Source organism: Branchiostoma lanceolatum, chromosome 14, assembly GCF_035083965.1.
Source record: "Branchiostoma lanceolatum isolate klBraLanc5 chromosome 14, klBraLanc5.hap2, whole genome shotgun sequence".
Taxonomy (NCBI): domain Eukaryota; kingdom Metazoa; phylum Chordata; class Leptocardii; order Amphioxiformes; family Branchiostomatidae; genus Branchiostoma; species Branchiostoma lanceolatum.
The window spans coordinates 2514353-2529388 of NC_089735.1; the positions used below are offsets into that span (position 1 = coordinate 2514353).

Genomic DNA, 15036 nt, shown 5'->3' on the forward strand with positions numbered 1-15036 from the left:
TATTAAACACCGGCACAAGACGGCGCTTTTGATCCATCTTTGGTTACGGTATGCTGGCGACGTGTTCTTGTTTGATTATATGCAGAAACGCGAAGGGCGGACTAGAACAGAACAAGTTGATATTTCATACCCGGTAAACCGCCTCGTGACGTGACTCACCAGGTTTGTACAAGCATATCCGGACAGATTTATTTGATCCGCTCATACCGGGAAGGACCCCTACTCTTTTAGAGTGTTGTGGGTTCTTTTACGGGCTTGGGGCGTGGCTTTCCTCAAACACAGGACCTCCATTGAATGTCCTATCCGAGGGACGTCCCTAACCGAAGCTAGGTACTAGTACTCATCATTTCTTACTCTCTCTAAATTAAACACGTACGATGCGACCAAAAATTGTAAATAGTAAACTTGTAAACGCTCAAAAGTAATCTCTAAGCAGACATTCGGAGGAAAAATCATGTAAGATTTCCTGTGGGAAAACTGTGCCTTGAGAAAATGTTACGATTTCCTCCTGATATCTGCTTGCAGATTACTTAAAGTATATCCCTGACTCAAACAAAACAGGACACACAAGTCTCATAAAACATTCTTGTATTTCGAGATAAGGAATTTGAGTGATACTCCTCATATTCAGCAAGTGAGCCGTCCATTTTTCTTCATTGTTACAAATATTAAAATACGCCGGCTACATGTATCACAATGGGACCACAAAGAGTACTACAAATACGTCATCTCCAGGCAGACGGCAGGCGAAGGATCGTAACGTTTTTTCTGACGACCTGTCTTCTTTGACTGACATCTTCAAATGGTGAGTAGCCTCCGATTCAGACTCCCTCCGATTGTTTTCTTTAAGTTCACGTTTTCTTATTACATTTTTCTTCTTACGGACTGTAATAAGACAAACATGTAATAAGAAAACGGGAACGTAAAATAAGAGAACAACCGAAGAGAGTCTGCAACGCAAGCTATATATAGGTGTGAGCGTCTGTGGGAGAAGTCCGGCCGTCAGAAAAAGTTACAATCTTCCACCACGCATCTGCTTGAAGACTTAGGAAATACGGCGGTTTGTACAATGGTTTACTTCAGTTTGGGACATCACATGGCGAATCTTCCTTTTCGGTCAGTCGCTACTTTGACGGTGAAACGTACAACAGAGTAGAGGGGAAGAACTACAGCCTTGTGAGGTACCTCATGCACAAACCAATGTACACCATCTGGAGAGAGGTGTACAGAAAAAGCCTTGAGGTTCAACATCATGTAGGGCGTGTTGCAACGTTGTGCTAGGATGGTCAGAATGACACAACATGGTTACAGAGTTCACATCAACTTTTTTTCCAACATAAGCACTGCTTAAGACTCACTGTACAAATCTGCTTTGCAATCTTGGCCAGGTGTTCAGAATACCGGGAGACTTCTACACAATTTTTGTTGGATTTCAGGTTTTAACTCGTATCATGTTTCCTACCAATACTGACAAGCTCTCAGTCTCTGATCACCAGATACTGTCACAGCCATTGAAAGGTGCCACGCTCACACCCCCTCCCTGGTTAACATTGATAAAGTGCTTGCCAGAAACACCCAGGCTTCCATTAGCACGAAATTCAATCTTTGCAGGAGAAGTGACGTCATCGTAAACTCAATGTTGTTTTCAAACTGACAAAAATGCACTCAGCATATTTGTGCACATTTCTATCATAATTCCTTACAGCCTGGTATCCATCCCTGTTGCAGGGGCCAGGTAGGTCTCTTCAGTCCTCTTCACTCTTGTCTTCGGAAACCCGGCAGCTACAATAGAGGTGGATACCAGGCCATGGCCTTCTTCAGAACTGAAGAACTCACAAATAAGATATCACTGCCAGAACGGCAGGTCTGAATGGTTTGTGTCAAGTTGGAGACATAGTTGAGTAAATGATAACCGTCTCTTGCTAGCTGTATCTTGTCGAATCACTCTTAGCCCTTGGAGTTGTGTGTCCAGCTGCATGCCATATCGTCTCACAACTCTGCACAACGTAGGCCGGTTCAATCTTACTCCACTGGCTTTATACATGTGAAAATGAGGTCAGATTTACAGAGAAAAGTAAAGTCTTACAGACATACCTTAAGTAGGCACCGAGGAAGACAGCTGCACAGACGCTGGATTTACAAAAGACTTCTCTCATCAATGTTATCATTTTTCTGCCAGGAAACAGACAACTCAGTTTGTGAGGCCTACTCTGGTTGCCGAATATTTCAAATGTAATACACAAAAGATTAATAACGAGTTTATACCAAATTATTCAACAACCAATGTTGAGCTGACACCGTGTGTAATACTACATGTACAATGAGAACATCCGCCACATTAAAAGCTTCTTTCCCATTCGTCGATTTCCTCATCGAACATACTATTTTGTATTTACAGACCAATAGAACAACACTTTACATAATGTGCAGAATCTATCTGCTTACACGTGGATACAATGTTTTCCTCAAGTCTTCACAAGTTTCAACCCATTTCTTACGATTCACAAGGCTGCAGTACTCTGTATGTCTTCTAGAGGGCGCTGTTTGCCCGTCTATCTGAATACACACTGGTCTTACCAACTTTGTGGGGTATATGGACTGTACAAAGGATAAATAATGTTCACAGTGTTCATCTTAATGAGTTGTTGTTGTTTTTTCTTGCCTTGTATAACATTTGCTGCACAAGTGGACAATTAATTCACCAATAGATTGTTTGCTACTGAACAAGGTTTTCTATAAGTATGTCCGAGTCACAAGCTTTTCTTAAAATACATTTACACAAACCATGGCCCCTCCAAAACAGAGTAATCTCCCGCTTGTAACATTCAATTTTTTTGTTCTGGGGGAGGGGGGCACCTTAAGACAAGATTAAGTTTCAAGAAAACACCAGTTTCCCACAGCAGATATTAGCAAAAGCCATCCTGAGGTATTCATTTTCTTTCAGTGTAAGTGAAGAAACCTGTTGAACATAATTCAGATCTACTGAAGTCAACATTCATCAGGATTCGATTTCAAATTCCAAACAAGTGCTGATTGGCTAACTGAATCACTCTTCTGAAAGCTGACTGGCCAGGAAAGTTGTCTTGGATGTGATTGGCTGATATACAGCAACTATACATTCTGATTGGTTAGGACCTTCTTTGTGCTTGGACCTGATTGGTTAGTGTACTGCAGCAATTACTCCTGTTCAGTTAGCAATTTTTTTCAATGCTTGGCTTGCATCCAATTGGCTAGTGCACATCAGCCACAGGATTTGATTGGTCTGTACCTTTTTCTATGCTTGGGTCTGATTGGCTAGTGCCCAACTGTCAAAGGTCCTGATTGGTCAGCACCTACTTTCCTATACTTGGATCTGATTGGCTATAGTGTCCATGAATCAGGATTGGTTGGTCGACACGAAATACGGTATAACGATGTGGCCTGGAAATGTAGCACCAATGTGGGTAGTGTATTTTCTTCCACTTTCTCCGACAGAGTTCCAGCCATGCAACATAACTCCTTGAAGGCTAGCATTTGTTCTGGGGGTGATGAGACCATGGCTTGGGTGTCTTAGGTGAGAACAGCAGATACAGTCAAACCTGTACCAGTGACCATCTGGCCAGTGATATACAGTCAAACCTGTACTAGTGACCAACTATACATAAGGACCACCTGACCACTGATATACAGTCAAACCTGTACAAGCGACCACCTCTACATAAGGACCACCTGGCCATTGTTGTAGAGTCAAACCTGTAGAAGTGACCACCTTTACATAAGGACCACCTGGCCGATGTCAGCAATGTTTGGTGGACCCTTAGATGAATTTTCCCACTAGCGTTAGGAATCCTGTCTATAATGACCACCTGCCCACAAACATGTAGACCAGATTTTAGCAGTTCCCAGAGTGTAACATCTCTGGAGCTTTTTAGTGACAATGTCATTTCAGAATGCTAGATTAACGTCTAAGTATTCAGCTTAGGTGAATCAAGACAAGGTAAAAAGGGAGTATATTTCTTATGTCAACATAAGAAACATCGCTGTTTCTTTCTGCCAAAATAACGGAACTTTGATTACTTTCCAGCTACAACATTTAAAGATGTAGAAATCTACAAGGGAAAATCGACAAGACTTACGACAAAGAGAAAAGGAGAAATTTCTTGAACCTCCCTGCTGCCTTACCCCAAAACCCATACAAATTTTGTCGCAAAAGGCTACCTTAGTAGGCTAAAGGTTAAAAAGTCAAATGACACCTCCAGTGTTAATTTGAAATCAAGCTGTTTAGCCATAGTCTCACCACCAACTGCTCTCACGCTAGAACAACATGGGGTTCTTGCTTGCCCCCCTCCCTCCCTTCCTCCCTCCCAATTGTGTCTGATTTTTGTCTAATATCTGCTGTGTGGACGGGTTAAAGGATCTCTGTACATGCAGGGTGGGAGGGACTACTACCGCATGCCCGTTAGTCACTACTCCGCTACACCGCTAAAGGTAAGTCACCCGCTGGCCATCTGAAAAACAGGGACAAGAGAGAAAAAAGAGATTCAGTCAAGGTATGGTGCAAACAGTGTTACGGTAAGTTTTTCTTTTATGTTCGCTTTGTGGTGGAAACATCAGCAAGAGGGTGGGAAACTGAAAAGTTGCAAGTTGTGATGGTGGGTAGCCAATCAGCATGCTGCTTGTGATGCAACAACCAATGAGATGCTTGGATCAGAGCAGCCAATCAGCATGCCTGAGACACATGAACCAATGGGGTGCATTGGATGGTGAAAGGTGGTTAGTGATTGGTTATGATGAAAAGGGATGGTGCTGATGACATTGCATGATTGGTGATTGGCCAGATGGTGACTGTACAGCTTGAATGAACCAATGAGCAGCCAGCTCTCTCATTCAAACTTGTAGCTCCAGCCAATCAAAGGGAAGTGTACTCTGTAAAGGCTTCAGTACTGCATCTGTGTATATAATGTTATTGTCTCATTACAACTCTGCCTACCTATGTGATGTAACAAAAAGAACAAAAACCGCCAGTTGCACATAGAGTGTGTATAAGACTAAAACTTTTCAGCTATAAAATAAAAAGCAAAATTAATGTCCTATGATGTGCTTTCTTTGCTGTAAAAGCATGTGTTACTATTTGATAATACAGCTAAGCTTTGCCAGTCCTTTCTGTTCACATTCTAACAGAGGATATTGACAAAAAGCAGTCTAGTACTAGTGCAGGGAGCAGCTTGAGATTGTGTGCCATAATAACAGTGCTTCACAGTAGTACATCTTAAAGGAAAAGTGTGCTGTCTTAACATCCATGTGCTAAGATGACGGGATGGAAGAGTACAGGTAGACTCCTTAATATCATTCTTAAGTTATAAACAAGGGGTTGGAAAATTGTTCAGTCTTCTGGGGTTCAAAAGAAATCTGCGAAACAAAAAGTTAAAGTTTGTGGCCTCACTTTGCCGAATCAGCGCTCTGGTGCACAATCAACTAGTTCTGTCAAAACTGAGCAGGACTACAACGTTTGAGAACACGAACATAACATGTAGAAGCAGACAATTCTAGAATTCTTGGAAACCATGAAGCTTTTGAGGCCTGGATGTAGAGTTGGTACACTTTACCTTTGCATGAAACATTGCTGTACGTAAGGATGTCCCAGAACATGAAGCAACCCTGCTAATGTTGCATAATGATCTCCCCGAAGCAATATCTACATGTACATGTTCACTACAGTGCTGAGCATGAGGACTGATGGTGCAGAAGTACACTGTTGTGAAGCTATGTTATCATCATAGGTTCAGTTAATGTGTTTTACAACTAGTCTTTACGATGGCCAACTGATTTGTAAGAGCAGTAGCACAGGTCAATTCTAACGTACAAAACTAGTTCAGAATCTGTACTATTTACAGAAAGAAATGTCAATACAGTCATGATAGCATATATCATGCAAAGGACACCTCTTTATGGACATTCTTCGGGAGAGTTTGTACCTTAGAGACAACACAATTTTAGGGAAAGGTCTTACAGTTCACTTTCTTCCAGTTCCGACATTACAGTTTCATTACCAAAACACCAATGGGCATTTTCCTGACTAAACTATTCAAAAGGCTCTGGGCAAAAGTTGTCACTTACATGTAGGTGAAAGCTGACTGAATTGGTTATGAGTTCAGATTTTTCTACAGCTGGTAACCATGTACTTTCCATATTCAAAATGGTCTGTTGAAGAGTAATTCTGTTTAATAGTTTCTAAAAAGTGTATCAAATTATTTCAACTAACAAGACTGATTCGTAGAAAACAAGTTAAAATCTGCCCCTGTACAACACAAACATTTCAAAGTAGTTGAAATCAACTTTTGTCTGTAGACGCAACTTGAACCTAAACAGGACACAACTTTACACTAACAACAGACAAGTGTATGGGATGCAAAGACCCTGTTCTTTCTTCAAATGTGGCTCCAAAAAGATTAATCTTCCCATTTTCTGCTCCCCAAAACAGCAGACACTTTTCATAATCTAAGTCCTCCTGTCAATTGTAACCCGATTTTCTACAAGTGAAACAATTGGTAAGACCTAATGGAACAAGTTTTAGACCCGCATACAACAAACAGGTGTTTCTTTTTTTGTCTTCTTTTCCTTAATCAAATTCATATTTTTTTTTACTACATTTTTCAGTCAAATTGATATGTAGTGCACTGTTAAAACATCACACATTTAACAGTGAGTGACCAATGTGTGTATTCATTTCAAGTATCGAAAACCTGCATGCTACGTAATAAAAATCCCTAAGGCCGCACCAATTTTATCTGTTGGCCCTCCGATTTAAAAAATAACGCTAAATTGAAAAATTAACCATGAAAACATATTTTTCTGAGGGCTGAACCTGTGCCAACTGTTCCAGAGAGTAGCCATACATGTAGTAAGATGCAAGTTTCCCCCCAACCTTCTGTTTTCATCTTGACAGCTTGCTAAATTTTTACTTCAAAATATCTGGGAACCAAGGAAATGAGTTGGCATGGCCTAAATAAGGGGGAAAAAATCATTCACTAAAAATCGTGTCTCAAACATCGGTCATTTCACAACCTTCCCACTCCTTCCTAGTCTGTTTTCATCGCGACCGCTTGCTACATTTTTACCTCAAAATGTCCGAGAACTAAGGAAATGAATCGGAGTGGCCTAAAAGGAATAATACGCTAAAAATCGTGTTTCAAACATCGGTCATTTCACAACCTTCCCACTCCTCTTCATCGTCGGTATCCGAGAGGTTCTCGTCATCGATGTCGTTGTCGCTCATGTCGGGCGTGATGCTGTCGCTCGACGCGCTCGATGTGCTGCCGGTGGACCTGAGGAGGATGAAACGGACAAGTTTTAGCTTGATGAGAAGCTCCACAATTTACAAGAAAAAACTGTGTTGCAGACAGAGAGAGTAAGCGACGCTGTCACTAGAGGCACTCAACCTACTGCCAGAAATGACCATGCACTTCGACGGTAGAGCCAGTGAATTTGTCAAAACTTGTCCAACCCTGCATACTGTATGTCCACAAAAATCTACTACTGTCCCTGATTGTGGACCTCTGTAGAACTGGATGTGACATACTCTGATTTGTCCCGTTGACGTTGTGCCCTTGGGAAAGGCACTTAACACGACTTTCCCCACTTTACTCAGGTGAAAATGAGTACCTAGCTTCGGTTAGGGACGTCCCTCTGATAGGACGTTAAATGGGGGTCCCGTGTTTGAGGAGAGCCACACCTCAAGCATGTTAAAGAACCCAACACACTTATCGAAAAGAGTAGGGGTCCTTCCCGGTGTGTGTGGATCATATAAATCTCTCCGGATATGCAGCTTGTACTCTTCAGTACAAACCTGGTGTGTTACGCCTTCATGCGGTTTACCGGGTATGCAATACAAGCAATACTCACCTCTGGTCTGACTTAGGCTGTGTGGAATTTCTACTGCTCTCCTTGGCCTTCGGCTCCTCTACAGGGGTGAACACACACGTGACCTGGGGGGGGGGAGGGGAGATGGGTTGAGAATAGATCTAAGAACATGGCTGATGTCAATACACCTTACTAGCGTGGCGGATAGCCTCTACCAGTCTCTGCAGGTCGCTGGGAAAATAGTAGAAATTGACCAAATAGAGTCAATTGTATGAAAGGAGTCAGCTACGGAGAGAGGGTCTAATAGGCAACCCTAGGAATGTTATCCTCCATGGCCAAAGTCCCCCGGCAAATGTTCTCTCTATTTCCGACGCGGTTAGTCTGATAGAGACTACGCGGCGGACATGATAGAATGAAAACGAGGCCAAAGAGGCAAAGAAACAAAAACAATTTACAACAGTTAGTTTTTCTTTCTAATCACAGTAAGTTTTAAAATATAACATCCAACTATCAATATCATAACAAGTGTAATGCAAAGAAAAGATGCAGTAATCTAAAGCCATGTTGACTGATCCCATAGTCCCGCCCTCCTCTGTCAATACGTAGAAATGCAAAATAAAAACATGGAATAATGCAGATATTTGCAGACAAGCAGCCACTTCCTTTTCTGGGTGAAACAGACCTGTGTTTTACATCTTTAAACCATACAAATTAAACAAACAACTAGATACATTCTCATCTTTCATCAGTGACTGAGAAAGAGATTAAAGACAAGTGTAACCTGTTAAAGTGTTAAATCTTTAAAGAAACGTCCACTGACCTTAAAGTTGGGTGAGAAGAGTTTGTTGCTCTTGTCCTTGTTGGCCTTGTCGATCTGGTCTTTCCTCAGAGTCAGGACCAACGTTCGACAGCCGGGCGCTAGTCTGTCTTTTATAGAGTTTGCACCACAACACCCGCCGTTACTATCCACTGTCTCCTGAGTAAAATAAACAAACAAACGTCACTTGAAATTCACCATTTTTTTTAATGCGGCGGTCTCTGGGTACTCAATGAAATCAGGAAAGTTGACGCTACAATTTAGATTCAAACTCTTAAAGCCCCCGTCACAAATAAGAAATTCAGCTCGACCGACGTGTTGGCGAGCTTCAAATGTGCATTTTCGGCCGAAGTACGACCAACGTTCTGTCGATTACACGGGCTTCGGGCGATTTTTTTAAAATCAAAGTTGATCCAAATATTGGCCTTTTACCAGGTTAGTCGATTCTGACTTCGTCCAAGTCCAAGAGATGGTACCAACTCATGGGGGATTTTTAGTTTTTAGTGTTCGACGGATGTACCCAAGATTTTCATTGAAAAATATGGTCGACGCTCGGGCGATTTTGAAATTCGGCGAGCCTTGGGCGATCCACAAATTCGGCCGACGCTTGCATGAATTGTGACGCCAGCTTAACAAGAACAGCATGATCCCAGCATTGTGCGGCTATGTGGGAATGCCAAACAATCCTATCCCTACATCTTACACTGTAACTAATAAAACATAACCCTCCTCTGATTCAGGCTTCTCATGTGGCTTTGTAATCAAACCCGGCCGTTATGCTATTGGCAGAAAAAGTCTAGCGGAATCATTTGAAGCTGATTGCCGTGTTTTATGCCCTGATGTTACAAGTCGCGGCCTTAACGACTGATACTAACGAGGAAGAAATTAGACCTACAGTCTGCATACCTAAGTATGACATAAGCCTTTTCAGTTTCAGAGAATACTTATGATATGTGACGTCTTATCGAGCATGAAGCATGTGTCTTATAGTTTCTACATAAACTGAGGAAACAAAACAGAAGCAGACTAGATTCCATTGTAAGTATGAACATAAAGCGTTTCGCTATTACATGTTTCCTTTATGATAAATTTCCATGGAAACAAATTAATTTCTGTATAATCTAAGGAAATGAAACAGAAGCAGATGACAGTCATGTTATTATTGATTAATTTTGTTGTATACTTATTGACGTATTCATGTATCATTGTGTTCCATTATTTGCTTCGATTGAAGTGTATTAGAAATTGGTTATATCTATGTTTTTTAAATAATTGTAATTCATTACTATCATTAGTTAGTTTATAGGATGAGGGCTTAGAAAAGCCTCCCGGGTTTCCCCCCTCCTCCTGCACTATTGTTATATTTTGTATATTTATTTGCGTCTGTTTCTTATCTTACTTGTGCGAACCAATAAACAAACAGACGACAAATAAACCAACCTTTTCCATGGTGTTGCAGGCCTGTAAATGCGGAATCTGTCCGTTCCTGAGCTCTGTGACGTCCCCTTCTCTGACGAAGAACGTGTTGAACCAAAAGTGACACATCTTGTCCTGAGGAGACAAGCAACACCAAAAACTCAAGACTTTCTCTCTATCATTGAAGAGATTCATCAGTCACGTGTAATGACAGTTACAAGAATATTCATCAAGCAGTGTTATCCTGTTGTTAGGTTTGTGGAACAGTTCTATTCTGATGTAACTATGGTAACTATGGTGTTTCCACGGTAACTATGACCTACCCTCTTCATCATCTCGTTAGGTTTGTGGAAAAGTTCTATTCTGATGTAACTATGGTAACTATGGTGTTTCCATGGTAACTATGACCTACCCTCTTCATCATCTTGTTGGGTTTGTGGAACAGTTCTATTCTGATGTAACTATGGTAACTATGGTGTTTCCATGGTAACTATGACCTACCCTCTTCATCATCTTGTTGGGTTTGTGGAACAGTTCTATTCTGATGTAACTATGGTAACTATGGTGTTTCCACGGTAACTATGACCTACCCTCTTCATCATCTTGTTGGGTTTGTGGAACAGTTCTATTCTGATGTAACTATGGTAACTATGGTGTTTCCATGGTAACTATGACCTACCCTCTTCATCATCTTGTTGGGTTTGTGGAACAGTTCTATTCTGATGTCCCCGCACACAGGTAACGGCTGAGGTAACACGCCCAGGATAAACCCTCTGTTTTCTCTCTTTGCACCCTGAGGACAAAACACAGAGAGAGAATCAACAAAATATACATGCAGCAAAAAAAGGTGTTGCAGGTTACTTGTTCAACATGTTAGATTGACATCAATACAATCCATTCAAATTAGCTGTTCTACCAGTAAGAATGACTGTATGCCTGTCCATTTTATTTTGTATTTCTATATTCTCTCTAGTATAATTTTGAGTAGAGCAGGGCTAAGGGATTCCTGTACTTTATTTATCATACATACAGCAGACTAAATTGCAAGAATTTGCCCATTTTTTTCAAAGTCCCTTGTAAATGGAAACAGACCAAACCAGTAGTACACATACTTGGAACTCTAACAACTAGTATGGGGTTCAGATGGCAATTCTTGAAGCTACATTCCTACCCACTAGACCAAGACTTAATGAGCTCTATAAGATTTGAAATGTACTTACCTCATACACAGGCGATGTGTACAATTTGACATTGTATTGTGTAACAACAAACTGAGGACCTGGAAGGGAAAAAGAAAACATATTCAGAGTCAAATCAACTATAATTCACAATTCTAATAATTTCTACAAATTGTCAATGTTGCTAGCCTGGAATGAAGTCTTATTAGTCTTGTCTGCTTCCAATGGTTGCTACACGTTGGAAGCGAGCTAAAGCTAACAAAACTGCGATCCAGGCTACAATTCTACAGGTACAATCCATACGTTGTCATGGTGAAAACATAAATACATAAAACAAAAGAAAGCCGCAAAACTCACTCCAGCAGTGATGTTGTTTGTTGGTAAATAATAAACGAGTTTCGAGTGGACAAGGCATACTTAATACACAGACTGGAGGTCACTCTACACATGTTCGCAGCTAAAACTCACAATTCCCGTTGCCGCACTGGTATGTAACTTGGTATATGGTTTGCTAGGTTGCGTGTGGTGATGCACGTTGTCTATTTTTCAATGTAACAGTGACTATACGATCACAGCAAGTAAGGAAGATTTATACCCCGTATCTGCCTGAAGTATTCCAGTCATGCATAACGGATTATAACATGGTCCCTATGGCAGGGCAGTGGGACATAGCATTAATTATAGGGGTGCAATTACGATATTGGATTGACGTTTAAAGTAGTTATAGTGTAACAAAGCTATTGTGCATCACCACGCCGAACCAGGCAAACGATATGCCAAGTTACACACCAATGCGACGACGTGATCGTGAGTTATAGCTGCGAACGCGCAAACAAATACATTCCCAATACTCCCAGAAGGAGGTCACACCTCCTCCCCGGAGTAATAAACAAACAGAACTCACTACATGATCCGCCGGTGCTGAACATGGGGACTGTCTCTATGAAGATGGACTGCAGTAGTAACGTGGTAGGCTTGTACTCCAGCCCTTGTCTGGTCAGGTCCCAGTAGTACTCGACATATCTTCTCTGGCTGGGTATCGTCACGCCCTGAAACAGAAAATAACCAAGTTTCTTTTAAAGTTCAGCAGGTTGGACTTGTAGCGTAGTTAGTTAAAGTTTAAAATCCTCCCATACCATAAGGGGAAAAAAAAAGAGTCTACTTACCTTTTCGTTTTTCGTCCTAGCCTGACCGTAAAATCTGAGAGCCTCGTCTGGTGTGGGAAACTTTCCTCTATGGAGCAGGTACGCACAGATCATGACACCTGTTCTACCCTACAGGTGAGACAAGAACGGGTGAGGTTAGCAGAGATCATGACACCTGTTCTACCCTACAGGTGAGACAAGAACGGGTGAGGTTAGCAGAGATCATGACACCTGTTCTACCCTACAGGTGAGACAAGAACGGGTGAGGTTAGCAGAGATCATGACACCTGTTCTACCCTACAGGTGAGACAAGAACGGGTGAGGTTAGCAGAGATCATGACACCTGTTCTACCCTACAGGTGAGACAAGAACGGGCGAGGTTAGCAGAGATCATGACACCTGTTCTACCCTACAGGTGAGACAAGAACGGGCGAGGTTAGCAGAGATCATGACACCTGTTCTACCTTACAGGTGAGACAAGAACGGGTGAGGTTAGCAGAGATCATGACACCTGTTCTACCCTACAGGTGAGACAAGAACGGGCGAGGTTAGCAGAGATCATGACACCTGTTCTACCCTACAGGTGAGTCAAGAACGGGTGAGGTTAGCAGAGATCATGACACCTGTTCTACCCTACAGGTGAGACAAGAACGGGTGAGGTTAGCAGAGATCATGACACCTGTTCTACCCTACAGGTGAGACAAGAACGGGCGAGGTTAGCAGAGATCATGACACCTGTTCTACCCTACAGGTGAGACAAGAACGGGTGAGGTTAGCAGAGATCATGACACCTGTTCTACCCTACAGGTGAGACAAGAACGGGTGAGGTTAGCAGAGATCATGACACCTGTTCTACCCTACAGGTGAGACAAGAACTCCTGCTCTTGTACTGTACTTTCTTTTTTATACAGACAGACAAAATAAAGAAACAAGCCTCTCCCTACCTTTCCTGCCTTACAGTGAACTGCCGCAACGTTGTCCTCATCCTCAGCTAACCATTCGTCCAGGTCGTTACAGAAAGGCTTGATAAGCTCCAGTTTGGGAGGGTTGTGGTCTTCAAAGGCATAGACTGCAACTGTGGAGAAACAACAGGCCAAATTTTGGATATAGGAGATTCTTTGTACACAACCAGGTATTGATCTCACCTGCTGGCGGTCTGGATAAGAAAGACAACACCGGTGATGAACCGAGACGAGGGGGGATACAAAATTAGCCACGTTTGGGACAGTGTTCTCACCGCAAAAGCGCCACCTACATCGGCTACTTATAGCAGTGAGAAGCAGTGCTCCAGTCAGAAGCTCTGAAGAAGGTGTCCGACAGACACCCAAAACGTTAGCAGGTGAGATCAATACCTGGTTGAGTACAAAGAATCTCCTATATTCTACCAACCTGATGAAATTATTTTCGGGAGGCCAAATTTTGGTTTATTACCTGTTGCATCTAGCCTGACTAAGCACAGGTGTTGCTGGTTATAGATACGTTGCCCAACGCAAAGTGTATATATGTAAATACTTTGCATTTTGGAATGTATCTATAACCAGCGACACCTGTGCTGCAGTGCAAAGTGAACCAGTGCCTTGAGGAAGGTGACAGATGGTCACCGAAATGTCGGTTGAATAAATTCCTTGGTTGTGTAATAAGAGTGTTTTTATTCTGTGTCACTTCTAGTTTGGAAGGGTTGTGGTCTTAAAAGATGTTAACTTCAACAGTAGCTAATTGAACTATTAGCATAAACCTTCTCTTGAATTAACCTTCTTTTGAAGACTACGTCAAGACATCCTAGATTGTCCTAACCTCAGTAACATATCTATTCAGAGTTTGGGTATAAAACCTGGTTTTCCAATCCTTATCGTTTGTCACTGACGAAAGACAGTGGATGCTGTTTGAAACAGTCACTGTTTCAAAATTTTATCCAGTTGCTCGAGAAACTATTTTTGGCGTTTCAACTGTGGAAGTACATGTGGCCAATTTGTTTTGTACATTACCTAATGCAAGGAGGTTACATGTTCACACACCAGCTTCACAGGGATGTTATATCACACCGAAGAACGTCACACCTACATCAACCATCTAACTGCTGTTTGAAGCTATCGAAACTGAAAGTTGAAACTATCCCTGTATACTGAAATTGCAAAGAAATTAGAAGTGGTTGAATGCCACTCACCCCTTTGGTTAAACTTGCTGGGGTCGTAACTTCTCTCAGAGCACCTGTAGGGGCAGGAAAACAAACATTGATCACATAAAAAATAACTTACTAGTCATGCAGGGTTTACTAAGTTTCCTCTATGGTGGCCCTGTGTAGAAAGTAACTTAAGGCAACTGTCTCTACGTCTAATCTACAAGCAGATGTTTGGTGGAAGATGGTAAGTTTTTCTGACCAACTTTATTTCCTGACCAACTCTTCCCTAGCCTGAGTGTCATCCTGTTAAGTTCCAGGCTCTACCTTTTGAAGGTATTAAACTGGAACTAAACAGTACGACACTCAGGCTAGGGAAGAGTTGGTCAGGAAAAAAAGGGCTATCGCTACCTGAGAAGACGGTCAGAAAAAAGACCGGTCAGGAAAATTTTCCGACCGTCTGTTTGGAGATGAGCCTGCGATAAATGTTGTGATAAAGTAACTTCATGGCATGTGACCTGTCAT

General features: G+C 41.9%; 1 protein-coding gene across 2 annotated transcripts in view; it reads right to left on the minus strand.

Moving 5' to 3' along the window:
- Positions 1-571: 571 nt before the first annotated feature.
- The window catches only part of LOC136449028 (phosphatidylinositol 3,4,5-trisphosphate 3-phosphatase and dual-specificity protein phosphatase PTEN-like), a 40737-nt gene continuing 26272 nt past the window's right edge, over positions 572-15036 (minus strand). Inside the window, exons 4-14 of one of the 2 annotated variants that reach the window (XM_066448801.1) lie at positions 14560-14603; positions 13340-13470; positions 12417-12524; positions 12155-12299; positions 11293-11351; positions 10752-10865; positions 10097-10207; positions 8660-8815; positions 7882-7964; positions 7192-7304; positions 572-4487 (exon numbers count right to left, since the gene is read on the minus strand). In XM_066448801.1, coding sequence (XP_066304898.1) covers positions 4462-4487; positions 7192-7304; positions 7882-7964; positions 8660-8815; positions 10097-10207; positions 10752-10865; positions 11293-11351; positions 12155-12299; positions 12417-12524; positions 13340-13470; positions 14560-14603 — 1090 coding nt within the window. In that variant the 3' untranslated portion in view covers positions 572-4461. Of the gene's footprint in view, positions 4488-5897; positions 7305-7881; positions 7965-8659; positions 8816-10096; positions 10208-10751; positions 10866-11292; positions 11352-12154; positions 12300-12416; positions 12525-13339; positions 13471-14559; positions 14604-15036 lie in introns of those variants that run through there. The other variant, XM_066448802.1, reaches the window with a different exon arrangement.